General features: G+C 49.5%; 1 protein-coding gene across 1 annotated transcript in view; it reads left to right on the plus strand.

The window, feature by feature from the left end:
* The window catches only part of LOC142302794 (complement C3-like), a 421,200-nt gene that overhangs the window by 97,592 nt on the left and 301,054 nt on the right, over positions 1 to 22,554 (plus strand). Inside the window, exons 10-12 of the mRNA XM_075343903.1 lie at positions 2,395 to 2,541; positions 3,653 to 3,859; positions 12,171 to 12,374. Of these exons, the coding sequence (XP_075200018.1) occupies positions 2,395 to 2,541; positions 3,653 to 3,859; positions 12,171 to 12,374 (558 nt within the window). The remainder of the gene's footprint in view (positions 1 to 2,394; positions 2,542 to 3,652; positions 3,860 to 12,170; positions 12,375 to 22,554) is intronic.

Below are 22,554 nucleotides of genomic sequence, written 5' to 3' on the forward strand. Positions count from 1 at the left end.
GCATACCTATACAGGTTCTTGCAACCTGTCGCCAAGCCGGATACCTTTAGGCCCTCAGCTAGCCCTCCACTCATTTTGGCTAGTGCGTAGGCCAACAAGATCATTAGAGTCGCCACTACAGTACAGAAACACAAGGAAGGGAATACAAACAGGAGAAATAAACATGAAAAGGAAAACCTCTCCAGGCGGCTTCAGTGCAGCACACAACACGACAGACTTCTTCCAGAACAGGCTCCTTCCAAAGGTGACCACATGGAAAGGAGGATTACATTTCTATAACAGGCCTCATGTGATCAGATCACATGACTTAAATAGGGAAGGGGAGTAATCCCAAATAGCCACACCTGAGATTGGCAGCTACAGCCTGCAGCCAGGCAGGATAGGGTATTTAACCCTTACAGCACCACAAAGAAGTAGATGTTATTAAATAACAGTAGTGGACCTGCCAGTAGGGAGGCTCTGTGAACGTCTGAAAACAGATTCACTGGGGGTCTCCCCCGAGCGAGATACACTCATGACACCAGTATGCACTGGCTTACTGGCTAGAATGAGGCAGAAAGAAGACACGTTCCACCTCTGTTTTCTGAATGGTCACATCTGGCTCCTGGTGTATTGTAGGCTGAATGTATAAATGTCATGGAGTCATAAGGCTAATCTTTATTGTAGTTCATAGAGATTTGATTATAAAAATCATTTATCAAAGTAATCTGAAATAAATTTTTACTTCAAAGTAACCACATAGCCATATATACAAGATGGAGCTCATTTTCCAATCTATTCCCTATTAACCTGAAAAATAACCTTATTGCACTGTGCCAATGAATGTGGCAGTTCTCCCTTGGTGAGTGTAAATGCCTTAGTGCATCATTTCATCAAATTATTTAGATTACCACCACTCTTTTTATGTTATAAACCTCTGTTATATGCTTTGTCCCTGTGCAGAAGAGAATATCACTCTTTCCTCTCTGCTGTCATTTCTAATCTTCTTTGCTATCCCTTCAGTGCAGCAGAGATCATGCACATCGCTCTCTCCTCGCTGCTGACATTGCACGTGCTTTCCCTTGCACATGGACAGTGTAGACATAACTGAGCAATTGATCTGGACAAGTCAGCAATATCAATTAATATAGAATATTGTGCTGTTAATCTATACAAAAGGTAAAAATGGTGTACAAAGGCATTTACCCATACCAAGGTTGCAATGAGTAATGTAATTTACATAGTACAATAAAGTTCTTTTTAGGAGCAGTGTAGGAATGGATTTCAAAACTATAAGAACAATTTGTGTTGTTGCTCCATCCCCTCAAAGGCTATGGAGTTAAGGCCGCTTTACACACTACGATATATCTAACGATATGTCGTCGGGGTCACGTTATAAGTGATGCACATCCGGCCTCGTTTGATATATCGTACCGTGTAACACAATTGAGCGACTGTGAATGACTCACCTTTTCATTGCTCATTGACACATCGCTCATTTTCAAAAAATTGAACGTCCTTCTCTGCTCTGGTTGTTCATCGTTCCCGAGGCAGCACACGTCGTTCCGTGTGACACCCCGGGAACGATGAACTGCAGCTTACCTGCCTCCCGCCGTCAATGCGGAAGGAAGGAGGTGGGCGGGATGTTCCGGCCGCTCATCTCTGCCCCTCCGCTTCTATTGGACGCCTGCCGTGTGACGTCGCTGTGACGCCGCATGAACCGCCCCCTTAGAAAGGAGGCGGTTCGCCGGCCAGAGCGATGTCGCAGGGCAGGTAAGTGCGTGTGATGGGGTTAAGCGAGGTTGTGCGGCACAGGCAGCGATTTGCCCATGTTGCACAACCGACGGGGGCAGGTACGATCGCTTGCGATCCCGCTAGCGAGATCGCAGCGTGTAAATCCCGCTTTAGAATGAAATGAAGATTTAAACTAATAGATTAATCACTCTCTTCTTGCTGCTGACATTGCTCAGGTGTAGCTGTGTTGCGAGTAATGGCTACAGAGAGGAGAAAGTGATGTGTTTGCTGTCTCTTACATAAGGACAGTGCAGACATAACTGAGGTGTATTGTTGCCCATCCCCTCAAAGGCTATGGGATTAGTTTGAAGTGTAGATTTGGACTAACAGATTCATCACTCTCTCCTTGCTGCTGACTTTGCGCAGTTGTACATGTGTTAAAAGTAATGGGAACAGAGAGGGGAATGTGATGTGTGTGCTCTCTCTTACATAGGGACAGTGCAGACATAAAAGGTTTATTGTTGTTCCATCTCCTCAAAGGCTATGGGGTTAGTTTGAAGTGTAGCTTTCGACTGACAAATTCTTTTTAAAGGGGTTGTATATACAAAAATATAATTGGAACACCGTTGATTTTTGTCTTTAAAAGAAAACTGTATTTTTTTTTTCCTTTATTTATTTAAGGTGTTTGTCACTAACCCTGACGGGTCTCCGGCTCATCGTATCCCGATTGTAGCAAATCCAGGAAATGCGAAAGGAATAACTCAGGAAGATGGAACCATTCAGTTGACCCTGAACACTCCCTCAGATCAAAACCAGCTGAAGATTACAGTAATATTTTTAATTTTTTGACATGTTGTTAATAAGTATAAACCAAGATAACACAAAATGTTTAAAATGTGAACAAAACAGGTTCAAAGTTGAGAGATTAGTGGAAGAAAAACCTAATCATAGAATGATAGAATGGTAGAGCTGGAAGGGACCTCAAGGGCCATCGGGTCCAACCCCCTGCAAGGGCAGACTTTCCTAAATCATCCCAGCTATATGTTTATCCAGTTTCTGCTTGAAGATTTCCATTGATGGAGAGCTCACTGCCTCCCGTGGTAGCCTGTTCCACTCTCTGACTGCCCTCACTACCTCACGTTGGTAGCCTGTTCTTCTCTCTGACTGCCCTCACTACCTCTCGTGGTCACTTGTTCCACTCCCTGACTGCCCTCACTACCTCCCATGGTAGCCTGTTCTTCTCTCTGACTGTCATCACTACCTCTCGTTGGTAGCCTGTTCCACTCCCTGACTGCCCTCACTAGCTCCCATGGTAGCCTGTTCTTCTCTCTGACTGCCATCACTACCTCCCGTGGTAGCCTGTTCCACTTTCTGACTGCCCTCACTACCTCTCGTGGTCACCTGTTCCACTCCCTGACTGCCCTCACTGTCAAAGTTTTTCCTAATGTCTAATCTGAGTCTCCTTCTTTTAAGTTTCATCCCATTGCTTCTTGTACTTCCTTGTGCTAATGAAAATAGGTTGGTTCCCTCTGCTCTGTGACTTCCTTTCAGATATTTGTAGACCGCTATTAAGTCTCCTCTCAGCCTCCTCTTTTGTCAAACTAAACAATCCTAGTTCTTTAGCCATTCTTCATATGTTTGTCTGGTTTGCAGATCTTCTACCATCTTGGTTGCTCTTCTTAATCGGTGGGGACCTTGAATAAAAGTTACCATCACTTTGCATAGCAAAATTTAGAAATCTAAACACAGCTTTAAAGTCAAGTAGACACAATTATGGACAGTTAAGATATGAACAGAGCCTAATATTCATATATGCTTCATATTGTTGTCTACTATTACTATCATAAATTTCGACTAGCATCATATAACAATAGCAATATACTGTATAACTTTGACAGTCATCCATTTTAGACACCCTTTTCCTTCTTTTTCTTTCTAGGTATCAACAACAGATGAAAATTTAAAGAAGGACCAACAAGCTTCTGCCACCATGGTGGCCTCTGCATATAGACCCATTGGTGGCAATTACTTACATCTCAGTGTCACAGGAGGGGAACTAAATTTAGGACAAAATGCGGTTATCAGCTTTAATATCCGGAATATTGTTCCCACTGTTCAAAACCAGATCAACCAATTCAACTATGTGGTAAATTGTCTCATCCAACCTAAATCTTCTCCATTTTATTATTTTATGCATAAAATATAGTAACTTATGTCACTGGAATTAACAGGTCACTGTAAGAAGTTCATCGAGAGTCATCAATAAAATTTGCATCTGCTTTCAAAAATACCTTTTTGTTAAAAAAGGATTGCAATAATAAGATGATTGCCGGGAAGAGATGAATGAATCTAATGCGGGCGTCACACGGGACGATCTATCGTACCCGCCCCCGTCGTTTTGTTGCCCGTGGCGCACAAAGTCGTTAACTCCCGTCACACGCACTTACCTCCCGGACGACCTCGCTGCGGGCGGCGAACATCCACTTCCTGAAGGGGGAGGGACGTTCGGCGTCACAGCGACGTCACACAGAGGCCGGCCAATAGCAGAGGAGGGGCGGAGATGAGCGGGACGTAAACATCCCGCCCACCTCCTTCCTTCCGCATTGCTGGCGGGACGCAGGTAAGCTGTGTTTGTCATTCCTGTCCCGTGGTGTCACACGAAGCGACGTGTGCTGCCCCGGGAACGATGAACAACCGGCGCGCAGAAGAAGAAACAACTTTTTGAAAATGAGCGAAGTGTTAATGAGCAATGATAAGGTGAGTAATTTTGCTTATTCACCGTCGCTCGTAGCTGTGACATGCTACGATATATAAAACGATGCCGGATGTGCGCCACTTACGCCGTGACCCCAACGACATATTGCCCGATATATCATACCGCGTGACGCCCGCATAACAAAATTTGATTTGCCAGACTTATTCAAAATTTGGCTTCGAAATTCGATTTGTGTTAAATGTGCTCAAAAGAAATTGCTGGAAAAAGCTGTTTATTTTTCTATTACGTTTCTCCACATCCTTGCGTTTCTCCACATCCTTGCTTATTATAATTGGAGGGAGTTACAAAAAAATATCAGTCAATTCACTTCTTCTGCTACCTGTTGGCACCGGAGATTCGTGCCTAATCCCCGCTCATTCATTTTCTCTCTCTGGCTCTGGTCTTCTCTTTTGGCTTTAGTAGTCTACATCCTTCTGTGACACCCCTGGCCTATCAGGCCGTCACAGGGTATTGTACAGTCTTCCCTCCCTTGCAATATCCACATCCTTCTTGGATACGGGCCCCCAACTACATGGTGTTGCCTACAACAGCTAATTAAAATCCTAGGTACACTCTGCACCACACGCACCAGACACACCAGTGAACAGTCTGAGTGGAATAGGGTCGCCCACTTAGGGGGTTGGTTAAGGGGAGGTCAGGAGTGTCAGTAGTAAGTAGTGAAATGTTGGAAGTGAAGGAGAGAGGAGGTCAGGAGCCGGGCTCCTTGGAACCTACCTAGGTAGCAGACGGCGGTCTGGGCCTAGAGAAGCTGGACCCCCGGTCGCAGGGGATCGTGACAAGGGGCACAGAACTGTCGAGGAGTACAGCTGGCGGCCTTGTACCATCACCGGGCTGGGACCAGGCACTACGGGGTACGTGGACCCTATGTCAGGGAGTAGCTTCAGGCAACCTGACAATTTACCCGACGAGAACGGAGCCTTCAAGATCCGCTCTCCTCCCACTCCAAAATCGGGGTACTAGCGCAACGAGGGGGATAGGACTTTCCACCAAAACGGTCCAGAAAATCCCAAGTGTGAACCCTGAGAGCAAGCTCCCACACTTAGCCATAGTGGGGAGCGGGACCCGACTAGTTTCATACTACCGGGACCAACAGAGAAGTAAACTTAGTGCCAGGAGGAAGGTCACAGATCACCAGGCAGTGCCATTGGGGACGGTACCCGAACTAGCTCCCCTCAGTAGCAGCGGTGTTCAGAACTTTGGTTTATCCAGTTGTCGGTGTCAGCTTACTGGACTGAGTGAGTACGAAAGTGACCCCTTCACACCCAACGGCACTCCCCAAACACCATCACCGAGTCCCGGGGCATTCCTCCTATCCGTGGAGGGTTCTAACACCTGGCTGCCCCATTCCATCGCACCCAGGTACTCCCAACTGCAGTGGTGGTACGCCACATTACCACACACCACGGGTGGCGTCACAAACTCTATAAAACCCCTTGTAAATAACCCCCTTCATTTGAGTGGCCGTACGACCCCCGGGTCTGGAGACCTTCGAGCCACTGAGAACCCGGATCCGAGCAGCTCGGCTGCTGGCACGGGGGCGGCACACTTCAATGTATCCAATGCTCACTAGTCCTTATTAGTGATGAACGAGCATGCTGCACTGCTCATTACTCAATCAAAAGTTGGGATGCTTGGGTACTCATGAAACGTGGCTCAGATATTTCATTCGTGACACAACAACCACAATGCACAGGCTGGCTTAACTGGACATGTACAGATACCCTAGGGAGAGCTATTCGCAGTCTCTTAATGGCTCTCACTAGGGATAAAACAATGTTTTCGGATGTAGTGTGTCTGGAAAAAAACAAACCTGCTGTCTCTTCCATCCGGAATGCGCTGTTTATAGTTAACTGTATGTGGGCAGAAACCAGAACAGGCCAATCATTAACTTTCCAAAATGCTCGTTCCTCACTTCAAGCTCATCCGAGCATCTAACCAGCTTGAATTGAGTAACGAGCATTTGAGAATTTTGGTGCTCATGTGACGCCCTGGACCCCAGGGGTCACAGGTCACTACACAACACCATACACCCCCTTCCCTGAACAGGTCACACCAGTCAAACATTATATCCTTGTTGCCACCCTCCAGGGTTGATGTCCACACCAGGTGGGGCGGAGCCAGTCAGTTGGCCCCGCCCACCGAGGAGTTCACAGCCTGGAGGCGGGAAAAACATAGTCAGTCAGTCCAGTTGTGGTTTGTAGTGAGTGAGGAGCAAGAACTGTGTGTGTCTGGGTCTGAGCCCGGGCACTTCCAGCAAGGTCGGCAGACGGTGGTGGCCGTCTGCAGGAGTTGGCGAAGGTCAGCGGAACCGTAGGACCGGGGTCGGGCGGTGGCCCGCCGGTACCGAACCGGGGAGCCGATTGGAGCCAAGCACCAAGCAGGGTACTCAGACCCTGACTAGGCTTAAAGCCAACCTCTAGTCAAATTCTCTGATTGCAGTCTGGACCTCCGGGGTTCATTCCCAACCAAGTCCCGATTGAAGGCAACAGCCCAACCATTACGGATAAGTGCCACCGCCAAGGGCCAGAGATCCAAAGGGCCAGCGTCTGCGGGCAAAGGGGCTCCCCCGGCACATATACGTCGGGGAGCGGACTACCGGTGTCCAGGCATTGGAGTCAACATACAAACACAGGTGCAGGGAAACGACAGCCACCATCAACCCATCCAGGGAAACACTGCAGCCGGCTGCGGGCCCCGCCCACCCAGCCGTTTGGTTTACCAGAGACTCTGTCCATCTGTGTCTGAGTGAGTAAACCAATGCCATCCGGCACCACGCCGCGCTGCACCGCGACCCTGCACCCTGCAAGCCTCATTCTACGGGAATCCAACCAGCCACCGGGCCCCGTGACCAACAGCCCCTACCCACGGAGGGGTCAACACCTAGCTGCTCCCTGCCATCGCTCCCGGGAACCCCGTCACCAGCAGCGGTGGTGTCCACCATCCCCACAACCCGTGGGCGGTGTCACAAACTCTGTCCATCCCAAAAACCAATCCCAAATCCCCTTTTCACTCGTGGGCGAGGAGCGCTGCTCGAGCTCCGGCCCCACTCGAGCCACCGAGGAGAAGGCACCGGATCCAGGCGCGATCTCCCCGAGCAGCCCCCGCGACGGGGAAGCCGGCCCCCGCCCATGACACTCCCCCGGTAGACCTCTGATGTCACGGTGGTGGGTCCGAGTGGCAATGTGGCCATACCGGGCGCATGTGACAGGGTTAAAAATAATATTAAAAGGGGGAGAGAAAAATAATAAAATAAATAAAGAGTTTGTGACACCAGTTGGGATGTTCGGCTTTGGTATGGCCGGGTACTGCTGAAGGTCCCCAGGAGTTAGGAGGTGATGCACAGTGCCAGAGGGTTGTCTCCTCGCCCCCCACCTAGGGTTGGTTCCTGGGGATGTTGGGGTAGGGATGGCACAGCAGAGAATAATTCAGTCAGAGACAGGTCAGGGAACTTTTACTGCAGAACAGTCCGGATAATTCCTTCACAATGATGGTGGTCTGACCTGCCCCAATGAGAGTTTCTCTGCTGTGTGGTGGTCGTGTATTCCTCCTGCCACTACTTCCTACCTAGAAATAGGTGTCTTCAAATACTGGGATTTTCAAGACAAGAAAATGCTGGATCTTTAATCCCTTCTGGCAAGCAGGTAACTTGAATCCTGAGGGAAAACTCACTGTTTTTTCTAGAAGTTTCCACACTCAATCAAGTCACTAAGCTCCTGGGCAATTTCACTGATCCTTATGAAAAGACTAAGGCCATGTGCGCACGTTGTCTTCAGTACCATGCAGAAATGAACGCATCCTCTGGCAGAATTTATCATTGTCAAATTTGGTTTTGACCACATAAACGCAGGAAATACGCATGCGTTTTTATAGCGTATTTGCTGCATTTTGGCTGCATTTTACATGCATTTTTGCATTAAAATGCTGCAGTTCAAAACGCTGCGGAAACGCATGAAAAACGCAATGTGCACACATGGCCTAATAGCAGTTTCTTAGTTTACTAAAGACCTTGAAAGCCAAGGTGGCCTAGGGACAGATACCCTGTCAATTTGTAGCTAGCCCCTCCAAAGGTTTCAACAGTTACCTCAGGACAGGACCGTTGGAGCCTAGGGCCCTCGTGTAGCCAGTCAGGCAGTCGGTAGTGACCGTCTGCGGGAGCCGGGAAGACAGTCTTGGTGGAACCGTAGGTAGCCGGGACAGGGTGGTGACCCGTCCGGTACCGAACCGGGGAGCCAGCTGGAAACTGGAGCACAGGAGGAGCGTACAAGAAGGTGCAGGAAAGGACTTACACTACCAACCTGGGGTCAGGGGAAAAACACCGCAGCCGGCTGCGGGACCCGTCCATCCAGCCGTTTGTTTTACCAGAGACTCCGTATACGTTATTGGCTGAGTGAGTACCACCGTGCCGCCTGGCACCGGGCTGACCCTGCACCTCACCAAACCCCGCTATCCACCTTTCAGTCACCATCATCGGGCCCCGGGACCACCAAATCCCCCTACTCACGAAGGGGTGAGAAAAACATCTCGGCTGGTCCCTGTCATCGCTCCCGGGATCCCCGTCTAGAGCAGCGGTGGTGTTCCAACCTCACCACAACCGTGGGTGGCATCAAGGACAACATCCCCAAACCATCCCCTTTTCACTCACGGGCGAGGAGGCCGCTCGAGTCCCCGGATCCGGCCCACAGCTCGAGCCACCGAGCAGCAGCAGCAGCGCCGGACCCGAGAGTGGTGAGCGCAGCGGCCCCCTCCCCGCCCGCAACAACTTGGCGTCATGAACAGGATCTTACCATTCTACTGCCTGGTAGAAGTGTGCCTTGTGTCCCGCCAGAGGTGTCCGGCCGAAAATTTTCAGAAGCCGCCATCTTGGACGCAAAAAGTTCCCCGCTCGAGCGTCTTCCCGAGCAGTGGAGGCGCGAAAGCCGAAGCTCCGCCCCTGAAGAGGAGGTGCCGGAAAAAGACCTAGGGGGGACGGATGGCGTCCGGCCGCATGTGAACCGCAGCTGTGGAAGCAGGGACGCCAGGACTCTGCAAGTATTTGGTTCCTGGAGCACCGCTGCACGAGATGTCCCGTCCGTCCGGCACCGCTGAAATCTCAGTGCCCATGCCCGCGGCCAACGCCCTGACTGACCCGTTACCCCTGTCACTGGTAGCGGAGCTCGCAGCGTCTGCGAGGGAGGGCCCAGACCTGGGGTCCCCAGGCCTTACCTTTGTCACCGCCCTGCCACCGGCCCCGGCTTCCATCCCGGCCGCACCGCTGATGACAACGGCCCCGGCAGTCCGCCCGGCCGCAACAGAGATGACGACGGCTCTGGCAGTCCGCCTGTCCGCAACGGCAGCGAAGTACCCGTCCCGTTAACAAATCTGGGCCCGTTCCTGGACTGGGGTCAAGGGGTGCTGCCCACTTCTTAGGGGCAGCATCAGGGCCAGGTTGTTTGGGTGGGTGACTGAAGGACCCGTTCTGTTGTTATTATTAAAAGTGTTTTATTGTTGTTGCAACGGTTGAAGTGATATGCCTCCCGTAAGGGAAGATTTCTGAACATGCTTGTTTATTTTCTTTTTCAGTTGTGAAAATAAAACCGGTGATGGACGGGCAGCCCGCGGACGGTCTGCATTTAACCAAGGGGGAATGTGGCGCCCTGGACTAGCCAGGGGCCACAGGTAACAACAAATACACACGCCCACCCCCAGCAGGTCACAGCAGTCATCTCCAGTGAGACCTGATTTCCTCCCTCGGGTTCAGACAGACACACCAGGTGGGCAGAGTCAGGCAGATGGACACGCCCACCGAGGAGTCTAGCTGGTCTGAGGCAGGAAACAACACAGACAAGTCCAGGCAGAGGAAGAGAGAGGAGGTCTGCAGAGAGGCAGACGCAGACTGGGGCCTAGGTTGGAGCCTAGGGCCCTCGTGTAGCCAGTAAGGCAGTCGGTAGTGGCCGTCTGCGGGAGCCGGGAAGACAGTCTTGGTGGAACCGTAGGTAGCCGGGACAGGGTGGTGACCTGTCCGGTACCGAACCGGGGAGCTAGCTGGAAACCGGAGCACAGGAGGAGCGTACAAGAAGGTGCAGGAAAGGACTTACACTACCAACCTGGGGTCAGGGGAAAAACACCGCAGCCGGCTGCGGGATCCATCCATCGAGCCGTTTGTTTTACCAGAGACTCCGTATACGTTATTGGCTGAGTGAGTACCACCGTGCCGCCTGGCACCGCGCTGACCCTGCACCTCACCAAACCCCGCTATTCACCTTTCAGTCACCATCATCGGGCCCCGGGACCACCAAATCCCCCTACCCACGGAGGGGAGAGAAAAACATCTCGGCTGCTCCCTGTCATCGCTCCCGGGATCCCCGTCTAGAGCAGCGGTGGTGTCCCAACCTCACCACAACCGTGGGTGGCGTCAAGGACAACATCACCAAACCAAACCATCCCCTTTTCACTCACGGGCGAGGAGCGCCGCTCGAGTCCCCGGATCCGGCCCACCGCTCGAGCCACCAAGCAGCTGCAGCAGCGCCGGACCCGAGCGTGGTGAGCGCAGCGGCCCCCTCCCCGCCCGCGACACAAGCTCATTCCGTGAGCCATACGGGTGATCTGGACCCGACTAGTGCTATACTACAGAGGTCAACCAGTAAAGAAGGTGCTAAAGGAAAGGTCAGAGGCTAACAAGCAACACCATCGGGCACGGGATCCATGCTCCCTCCCTGCTGCAGCGGTGCTCAGAATTTCGGTTTACAAGTTGTCAGCGTTATTGGACTGAGTGAGTACGCAGTGACCCTTACCTCCCCAACGGTATCCCCTTACTACCATCACCGAGCCCCGGGACATTTCCTCTACCAATGGAGGGGTTAAACACCTGGCTGCCATCCCATTGCCACTGGGCGCTCCCAACAGCAGCGGTGGTATTCCACCTTACCACACATCGTGGTTGGCGTCACGAACTCTAAACACACAAACCCCTTGTAAATACCCCCATTTTATTTCGAGTGGCCTCACAAACCCTCCCGGGTCCGGAGACCCTCGAGCCACTGCAGATCCGTATCCGAGCAGTCTTGGCTGCTGACGCTGGGGCGGTACAAATTGGGGTCAAAAAGAGGAAGCGAGCTAGGGGAGAGCTAGGTGAGGGGCGAGATGCAAACTTTTTCTTAACCCTTTCCAGAGACTAAACACAAACAAGCAAAATAAATCAAATTTCATCTCCTATGAGAGAAATGGCCGAAATGTTTTTAAAACTTCAAACTGCCTTGTCATATGCCTAAAAAAAAATTATATGTTTGGCCCATAGACTTTTATAAGTGTCGTAGCATGAATTTGTACAACACAGATCCATTATATAGTTATGGTCATGATCTCTAACCCAGAAATACATTTTATATTTAGAAGGATTTTTTAGACCTGATAAAAAATGATGTAAAATAAAATATAAAATAATAAAATAAGCAATAATTACTTGACACAGCCAATGATTGTAAGGTACAACCTCACCTGGGTCCAAAAAATACTAAAGAGCAGTATTGGGGTTGTGTTGAAAAAAAAGTATTGGCAGAATGAATAACATTTATTTTATTATTTTACAGCACTTTAGCAGATGTTGTTGCTTTAATTGTGTATTTACAATTTTTTAATTAGAAAATAACAGATAAGATATTAATATATACATTCATCTTCAGTAATAATATTTTTTTTTCTATAGATAATGAACAAGGGTAGAATAATGAGTGTGGGAACACAGAAGAGGGAGAAAGACCAGTCTCTTGTGACTATGATACAGACAATAACAGAAGAATTTATCCCGTCATTCCGCATTTTGGCATACTACACGGTGTTTACTGGAGCAGGACGGGAAATCGTGGCTGACTCTATTTGGATTAATGTGGCAGATTCCTGTATGGGGACGGTAGGTTCTCCTGTAGATTCTTTCATATAGGGTATAGAGCTGGGTAAATAGACAAATGTTCAGGTTCTGATTCTTTTTGCTGAATAATTTCTATTATTTGTGTATTCTTCATGTCTAACGAACCTAATACAAGTCAATGGGAAACTCAAACTGAAGGACCTTGAAAGGAGGTCTGAGAGAGCTGTAAAAATGCTGAAATGGATGGAAGGTACTGAATCCGAATGGGAACAGCATGAGGAAGATGCCTGGATGCATTTCTGACTCACATTTGGTTTCTGTGGATAATGTTGGCAGAGTATTATGGGGATTAAAACAGGAGAATTCTACTTACAATTCCCAGCGGCTGTAACGCTGCTTCCTAGTCTGATCATAGTCCATGAATATTTGTCACTTACCCTGCCACCCTCTGTAACAGTGTCTGTGATTGGTTGAAGTCCTGCTTTCCCCTGTCCACCTTTTGAGCAAGTGTGGCGCCCCTTAGGCTTCAGTCGCCACAGGGTACTGTACCACACTTAAGGTGCAGTATTCATCTCAGGTAAGGAGGGGGTTAGTCACCGGTGTTTCCATATTTCACTTTATATACAGCTTAGGTGTTTTCTCACTGGGGACTGGATTAAGGTAGGCTGGGGGGTGGCCATCATGAGGCATGGGACTTTCCTGGTGACTAGGACAACCACCTGGGGGGCGGTCACCATTGCGGTAAAAGTAGGAGCAACCTGGACACAATCTTCAGTCAAGTCGGGACTACAGTTTTGGCAACACAACACCACTTTTTTTCCTTCTTTCTTCATGGGGCCTGAGGCTTGGAGCGGGAAGATCAGCCCGGTTACTCACTTCTGAAGGGGCATCTCTTGGGAAAGGACACTTTCAAACACCGGTGGCTATCGCTAACTTATCCGGGATCGGCTGGAGCTCATCACGGCGGAGAACAGCAGCCAACAGATATTCAGTAAAGACCTGTAACCGCAACTACTGTGTCATCCCTTCATTGCCGTCGCCATCGCACCACGGTTTGGGGCCAATGGCCACTACTACCTCCATCATCCTCCCTAGGGCCTAGGTTCACCTGTGGGAAGCTGAACTATCCTAGCTGCGACACCATCCGCCTCAGAGGACAGCGACCGCAGCGGCGGCTAATCTCTGGCCGCATACCACAGGTGGCATCACGAGACAACCACTACTCGCAACATAATCATCCCATCCTTCATCCCCTTTTTGTGGACAACTCTGAGTCACGAAATCGGACAAGGGCCACCCGTGACAACCCCCTGAACCTCCACCGGTGACTAGTATTCCCCACACCCCATGCTCCACAAGCATCTGTAATTGGTTGTCCTCACACTAGCTGTGTGAGTCCCAAGAGTGGAGTGTAAAAATAAATAATTGGAAAAAATGGCATAGGGTGTCCCGTATTTTGATACCTAGTACAGATAAAGCAGACAGCTACAGGCTGCAGCTCCCAGGTGTGTGTGTTGTCTTGGCTGTGCATCAAAATATGAGGGCCTCCATGCTTTTTTTAATGAATAATTAAAAAATAATAATTAATAATAATAATAATAATAATAATTAAAAAACATTGAGAAGTCCCCCCAATTTTGATACCAGTCCAAAATAAAGGGGACAGATAAGTGCTGGTATAATCAGGTTGGAGAGGCCTATGGTTTTTGGGCCCTCCCAGCCTAAAGATAGCAGCCTGCAGCAATCCCAAATTGTTGCATTCATTAAAGTGTCAATTCTGGTAATTTACCTGGCTCATCCTGATTTGCCTTGGTGCGGTGAAAATTGGGGTAATATAAGGGGTTAATGAAATCTGTGAATTGTCAAAATATGACAGCTGTCATCAAGCTCAAGGTTAGCAGTTGGGGAAAGGTTCATGAGACCCACCCCATTACTAACCGTGTGTAGGTCAAATGAAATAAATACAGAGCACAGAGAAAAATTCTTTTATAAAAAAACTAAACAAAAAAACACCTTCTTTCTTCAATTTATTTTATCCCCCAAAACACTCCTGCAGGTCCGACATAATCCATGGGCCTTCTTACGGCTTTTTGCTTTCAAAAGTTGCTTTCTTCTTGACATTCCTTCATAAAGTCCAGATTTGTGGCATACATGACTAAGAGTTTTCCTGTGGACGTATTCTCCCCCTAAGCTGGGATTTCTGTGGCTCCTCCAGTGTCCATGGGCCTCTTGTATGCCTCTCTAATTAGTGCTCTCCTTCCTTGAAATGTCAGTTTAGGTGGATGTCCATGTTTTGGTAGGTTTGCAGTTGTGCTGTACTCCTTCAATTTTTGGATGATGGATTGAACAGTGCCCCGTAAGATGTTCAGAGCTTGAGCTATTTTTTTTATAACCTAACCCTGCTTTACTCTTCTATACAACTTTATCCCTGACCTGTCTGGTGTGTTAAAATGTTGATGATGCTATTTGACCACATTGTTCTCAAACAAACCTCTGAAAGTTACATGATGTGGGCTCACCCAGTGCTGGTGAACCCTCAAAATACACTGATCCATATGGACATGTGAATGCTGATTCAACAGCCAGATGGAGCATCTGGAACACAGATACCCTAAACATGCAAAAGTAATGGTTTAAAAAAGTCCAGGAAGTCACAAACTGGTAACGAACATCAAGCATATTTTAAACTTGAAGAAAATGAAAGGCACTCACCGGTCTTGCATTGAAAAAGGAATTTATTCCGACATCAAAAATGCGGGTGCAGGTAGTGAGGGAGGGGGAGCACACAACACGCCGGACGACAGCTGTTTCACGTCTCACACAGACGCTTCTACGAGTCCAATGGATATGGATCTGGACTGTTTGAAATGAGCCCCACATACAGAGGCTGAAATTTACTTCCATATAGTGCTAAAAAGCCCGATATTTTGCTTCGGGTAAGCGGCTGAAACAAAAGTGATGGACTGCTTTGTTTGAATAGTGCCCAGTGTTTCTGCCTTTGTCTGTTTTTGGACGAACATCAAGCATAATGCAGAACATAACAGATAAACATAACCTGGAATGGAGAGATAGCATCATCAAAGACCTGTGACAGGTGGCTAAGTAGCTGAAGAAGACCACTGAAGCATTGCAGGAATACAGACCACTGTAAACAGGAAATAGGGTTGCCATAGACCACTGGCAGATAGGTAGCAGAGTTGGTCACGACTGTAAAAAAGGTAACAGGATTTCTAGAGATTGCAGGCAGACAGGTAGCAGAGTTACTGAAGAGTGGAGAACCACAGGAAGTAGGCAGGAGACTCCCAGGAGTAACACAGAAGTCTGACAACCTCGGAAGCCGCACAACACTGAAGGTGAACACGAGACAGAAGGTCCAATGGCCCAGGTCAGGTAGCTGATAGGACTCTGGAGTTTACGAGAAGCCACGATACAGCACAGCAAACCATCTCCAGCTCAGTCTCCCAGAACTCACTCCAATCAGTCTCCATCAATACCAGGGCTCAGGTGGGAGTCCTGGAAGCCCTTGAATTGGCCAAGGCCGTTTATAAAATTGAAACACAAAAAAATGAAGAATATACTAAAGAGTTTCAAAAATAGAAAAAAAAAATAACACAATAAACCCTCTAAAATACAATACTTTATTAAATACTTAAAGTGAACCTGTTAGGTCCCCTATGCAGCCAGAACCAGAAGCAGTTCTGGGTGCACATTTCTAATCCCTGCCTAAGGGGCACTTTGCACACTACAACATCGCAGGTGCGATGTCGGTGGGGTCATGTCGAAAGTGACGCACATCCGGTATCGCTCTCTACATCGTAGTGTGTAAATCCTAGATGATACGATTAACGAGCGCAAAAGCGTCGTAATCTTATCATCGGTGTAGTGTCGGGGAATTCCATAATTATGCTGCTGCGACGGTACGATGTTGTTCCTCGCTCCTGCGGCAGCACACATCGCTGTGTGTGAAGCCGTAGGAGCGAGGAACATCACCTTACCTGCTTCCCGCAGCCCGTGCCGACTATGCTGAAGGAAGGAGTTTGGCAGGATGTTTAAGTCCCGCTCAGCTCCGCCCCTTCGCTACTATTGGCTGCCTACCATGTGACGTCGCTGTGACGCCGCACGACCCGCCCCCTTAATAAGGAGGCGGTTCGCCGGCCAGAGCGACGTCGCAGGGCAGGTAAGTGCATGTGAAGCTGCTATAGTGATAATATTCGCTACGGCAGCTATCACTATATATCGCAGCTGCGACGGGGGCGGGGACTATCGCGCTTGGCATCACAGCATCGGCTTCGTGTGCAAAGTGCCCCTAACCGTCCCAACATCTAGTAGTATACATAAAGAGATCTTTAGAAAAAGTATTTCTAAAGATCCTTCATGATATGCTAATGAGCGCAGGGACTAGTCGCAAGCACGTAATTTCCCCTCACTAGTCCGCCCTCTTGGCATGTTTTTTACAACTTCCTGCTTTAAATAGCTTGTTAATTTGGGGACATGTTTGGCAAACTAAACCTATCTTTTAGGATGTGCTGATTAAATATCAGTGCATCCATACAAGACTGAGTCAAATTTACTCATATTCTTAGATCACAATGAATTTGAACACGAGTTTCAAATTGTACAGTGCCATTACACAAACCGCTGGTGTTTCAGTGGGGTGGCTAATAACATAAGGCGCCGCCTTCCCCGTAATGCCATGCAGTTATTACATCACATAGTCTACAATATCTATAAAAGAATAGGCCCAACTAAGGAGCGCTATTTTAGAATTTTACAGAATAGGAATACAGTAGAAAGGTCAAGATTACCGTTCTCTCCACAGACGGTGGAGAGAGGCTTTTTCTGATCTCAGTGTAGTAATGCAGTGCTGAAGGACACTAAAAATGGGAATGGTAGTTTCAGGCTGTGAATTATAATCAAAGGATGCTAATGATATAGGGAGGTTCTGAACCTGCATAGTCAAACCCTGTAAATGTGAACTGATTGATCTGAGGTAAACTCCAGTAACCGGACTTTTAATGCCAACCCTTCTTTTTTGCAATGTGTGAAAAAAAAATCATGTTTAATATTCTTCTGTCCTGACTATACTACTAACAAAAATCATGAAACTGTAATGCTGCCACCAGGGGGAGCCAGAGCTCTGCAGCAGACGACACTACACAGAGCTATGAGATCCAGGAAGGAAATGCACAGCGTTCTCATGCACTGCCTAATCAGCACAGCTGAGAAGCAGAGCTGCAGGGTTTGTGAGGAATAGTCACACAGGCTGGGTCAGACACCGTACGGGCAGAAGCAGGACCGGAGGGACGAGCAAAAGCGGAGTCAAAGTCAGGCTAAGGTCAGTACCGAGGAAGCAACCGAGTGGGGAATAGGAGGGGGGACACAGGACAGGAGGGATGACCAGGGGACAGAACACAGACAAGGGCACGGGGGCACAGGAATAGACAGATCAGGATATCACTCACAGGACCAGCAATCACAGGCAAAGCAGAGCTAAGCTTATAGCCGGCGCTGGTTCACTGGAAGTGTCAGCTTTTAAGGCATCCAGGGGCCGGAAGTGAGGCCTGAGAGATGGCTCCGCCCCCTAGCCATGTGGATAGGGAGGCGAATCACGACAGAAACCAAGGCTTTTGTGTCACGGTAAATGTGTTTCATGAGTTGTGAGATATGCAAGCCATTATTTTTTTTTTAAGGCAAAAGAAAAATGTCCATATTCAACAATTTTAAGCATAACTGTTTACTAGTGATGGGTGAACACAAACTGTAAAGTTCGGGGTCCGTACGAGACATCTAGTGTCTGTGCATGGCCTCCGAACAAGTACCTCTTGTTACTGTTCGGGTTTGGCCAGCCGGATGATTAAAAAAAAAAATTAAAGAAAGAAAATCAGGACTAAACCAGAAGCGTTATACTTACAAACCCTCCCCTCGGCTGTAACACTCCTTCCGGGTCTGAAAATTAGCTCTCATACATATTCACTGATTACCCTGCCTACCATCAGACCCAGCGTATGTGATTGGTTGCAGATGTGGCGCCCCTGAGGCTTCCGTCGCCACAGGTCATTGCACCCCATCTGCGGTGTGATGCCCCATTCTGGGTGAGGAAGAGAGTGAACTCCGGTCCCCTGGTAAATTCACACTACACCCATTGCTAGAGACACACAGGACCAGGGAAAGTGGCAGGCAACCCTCCCATGCTGCATGCTGAGAGGGGCTGTAAGACCCATCCCTGCTCCCATAGGGTACAGCTTAGCAACTGGGGAGGTGGGAGGAGCCAGGGAGAGCAGACAGGGACAGGAAGGTGAAGTTTAGTTAGTTCGCTCTGGGAGTGGGAGAGTGAGGAGTGAGCATGTAGAAGAGAAGGAAGGATCGCAGGGCCACGGGTAGTCCTGGAAGGTGCCACGAGCAGTCCTTGTTGGGTACCGCTGCCGAGGGCCCAGAGGCGCTACGGGTAGCTACAGGCTGCGGTGGCCCGTTCCACAGCGACATCAGTGGAGCGATCAGCTGCGACAGGGGACGGTCCCTAGATACTGAAGGAGTGAAAAGACAGTCTCCAGACAGTAAAACCCGAGGCCCAGGGAATTGCAAGCTCCCAGGGCCAGAACCCAGAGCAGATCTTCAGAAAAGGGGTAATCAGCCGACAGGTGACCCCCCAGCCTGGAGGCTGTAATGGAGGCCGAGCCAAGTCCATCTACCTAAGGCGAGGCTAGTGAAGTCAGCAGAAAAAGGGACACTAAAGAGAGGGAACCGGATTTCACGCTCGGAACCATCTTGAAACGGCGGAGGTCCCTGACAGTGGTCCCAGCAGTCTGAGGGTCCCTGCAAGTGTGACAGAAACTGTGAGTAAAAGAACTGGAACTGCACCTTTGGACTCGTCTCTGTTATTCCACCTGCATAGACACTTACAAGCACCAACTGTGCCCCGGGCATTGCTCCACCTGTGGGGAGCAGTACCACCATAGCTGCCATCACATCATCCCGGTGGCCTCACACAGCAGCGGCGGCTTATTAGCCGCATACCACAGGTGGCGTCACGAACACAACCATTAACAAGCAAGCCACATATTTTACTGACACCCACCAGGGCCACGGAGCCGGGCCCAGCCACCACTGACTACCACCGGACTAGTCCGGCCCGGCACCGGGTGTCCCATAGCCCTGGGGTGGGCGAGTCAACTTTGGCGTCACGAACAGGATTTCGTGCCCGGTCACACCGGGTACTGTGCTGTCCCTGATTCTTTTTGAAGATGTCACTCCCCTGTTATGTGCTACCGGGCCACTGAACTGGAGTGTGGGCCCCGGTGAATGGTTAGGTGTCATGTCATGCCAGGCCACTGGACTTGGTGGCTGGTGTGTGAAGTATGTGTTTTATGTTTTACCAGGCCATTGGACTTAATGGCTGGTATGTTGGTGTTATGTCTGATGCAACCAGGCCATTGGACTTAATGGCTGGTCGAAGATGTTACTTTGATTGTTTGAAACGAACTGCCGGGCTGCTGGACTTGTTGTAGCCAGAAATGTATAAAGTTGCACCTGTTGTGCCCCCTACCAGAATTATGGGGGAAGTGCCCAAACTGTGCAATGAACTGAAAGTGCACCCATAGTTTCTTTATAAGAAGTTTGCAACGTTAAAGTGATTATGCCTCCCATAAAGGGAAGAAATGTTTTACAGGTTATGTTATTGCATACAAAAATGTTTTGCAGGTCTCCATATGTTTTTGTTGTTTTTCAGCCCGAGGACGTGCTGGGATTTGCTGTGGGGGAGTGTGGCGCCCCTGAGGCTTCCGTCGCCACAGGTCATTGCACCCCATCTGCGGTGTGATGCCCCATTCTGGGTGAGGAAGAGAGTGAACTCCGGTCCCCTGGTAAATTCACACTACACCCATTGCTAGAGACACACAGGACCAGGGAAAGTGGCAGGCAACCCTCCCATGCTGCATGCTGAGAGGGGCTGTAAGACCCATCCCTGCTCCCATAGGGTACAGCTTAGCAACTGGGGAGGTGGGAGGAGCCAGGGAGAGCAGACAGGGACAGGAAGGTGAAGTTTAGTTAGTTCGCTCTGGGAGTGGGAGAGTGAGGAGTGAGCATGTAGAAGAGAAGGAAGGATCGCAGGGCCACGGGTAGTCCTGGAAGGTGCCACGAGCAGTCCTTGTTGGGTACCGCTGCCGAGGGCCCAGAGGCGCTACGGGTAGCTACAGGCTGCGGTGGCCCGTTCCACAGCGACATCAGTGGAGCGATCAGCTGCGACAGGGGACGGTCCCTAGATACTGAAGGAGTGAAAAGACAGTCTCCAGACAGTAAAAACCGAGGCCCAGGGAATTGCAAGCTCCCAGGGCCAGAACCCAGAGCAGATCTTCAGAAAAGGGGTAATCAGCCGACAGGTGACCCCCCAGCCTGGAGGCTGTAATGGAGGCCGAGCCAAGTCCATCTACCTAAGGCGAGGCTAGTGAAGTCAGCAGAAAAAGGGACACTAAAGAGAGGGAACCGGATTTCACGCTCGGAACCATCTTGAAACGGCGGAGGTCCCTGACAGTGGTCCCAGCAGTCTGAGGGTCCCTGCAAGTGTGACAGAAACTGTGAGTAAAAGAACTGGAACTGCACCTTTGGACTCGTCTCTGTTATTCCACCTGCATAGACACTTACAAGCACCAACTGTGCCCCGGGCATTGCTCCACCTGTGGGGAGCAGTACCACCATAGCTGCCATCACATCATCCCGGTGGCCTCACACAGCAGCGGCGGCTTATTAGCCGCATACCACAGGTGGCGTCACGAACACAACCATTAACAAGCAAGCCACATATTTTACTGACACCCACCAGGGCCACGGAGCCGGGCCCAGCCACCACTGACTACCACCGGACTAGTCCGGCCCGGCACCGGGTGTCCCATAGCCCTGGGGTGGGCGAGTCACAGACAGACAGCGTCCTCACCCTGTGTGACAATCTCTGTGATTGGTTGGAATCACACACACTGACTGCCTCTCTATAGTGGTGAAAAAAAAAAAACTAAATGAAAAAAATGGCATAGGGTTCCTCCACATTCTGCTAACCAGAGCAGATAAAGCACTGGTGTGACAGTGCTTTGCACACTTTTGATTGTCTTAAGAAATACTTTGCGTCAGCTCCGGTACTTACACAGCCTGATGTGTCTCTTCTTTGTGGACGTGGACGCATGTGAGATAGGGGTTAGGGCTGTATTGTCTCAGGGCCCATCACCTGGTAAACTCCATTCTTGTGCCTTCTTTACTAGGAAGCTGTCGCAGGCCGAGCGTAACTACGATATTGGGAATAGGGAGATACTTTGGTGTTTGAACAATGGCAGCACTTCCTGGAGGGGGCTGTCCACCCAGTTGTTGACATCAACTTAAGAACTTATTGTATCTTGAGTCAGCCAAGCATCTTTCTCCGATTCAAGCTCGGTGGTCTGTTTTTCAATAGATTTAACTTTATCATTACGGAGTACCCTGAGTCTAAGGCTATGTGCCCACGGGAGCTTGCATCTGCGGATTTTGCCGTGGAAAACCTGTGGATTTTTCTGGATTTTCCAGATAAATCCGCAGGTTTTAGCAAGTACAGTCACTCCCCATGTTATCCTATGGGACATGGGGAGTGTTGTGTCCACGCTGCGGAAAGTGCGGCTGCCGACCATGCTGTGGATGTAGGCATCCGCATGTATAATTGCATGTCAATTATTCATGCGGAATTACCTGCGGATATCACGGCCCTCCGCTATGGAGATAGAGGCCGGGACGTCCGCAGGTAAGCCGCATGAATGTCCGCATGTTTACCGCAGCTATTTCTCTGTAATCTAGCAGCTAAAAATAGCTGCGGACGCCGGTGGGCAGCTGCGGGAAACATGCGCTCATACCTGCGGATACATCCGCAGGTACGAGCGCCCGTGGGCATATAGCCAAAAAACACCAAGGCGGATGCATTATCCAGGTGTTTTCCAGGTGGAGAACCCCAGGAGGAATCGGTGCTCATCCTACAGAAAGGTGTTATGGTTTCAGCTCTCAGTATTGAGGCGGAGTCTGAGATTGCTGAGGCTCAGGATGAGGCACCATCTGGGGTTCCTGCTAACAAGTCATTTGTTCCTTTAAACCTTCATCTTAAAATTTTGGGGGAGCACCACAATTCACTTCTAGCTGGTCATCTAGGAGTGAAGGGTACTCTGGACCTCCTGTTGCTTCATTTTCTGTGGCCTAAGGTACGTAGGGTTGTTATCTT

The sequence above is a fragment of the Anomaloglossus baeobatrachus genome, chromosome 4, assembly GCF_048569485.1.
Source record: "Anomaloglossus baeobatrachus isolate aAnoBae1 chromosome 4, aAnoBae1.hap1, whole genome shotgun sequence".
In the NCBI taxonomy this organism is placed as follows: domain Eukaryota; kingdom Metazoa; phylum Chordata; class Amphibia; order Anura; family Aromobatidae; genus Anomaloglossus; species Anomaloglossus baeobatrachus.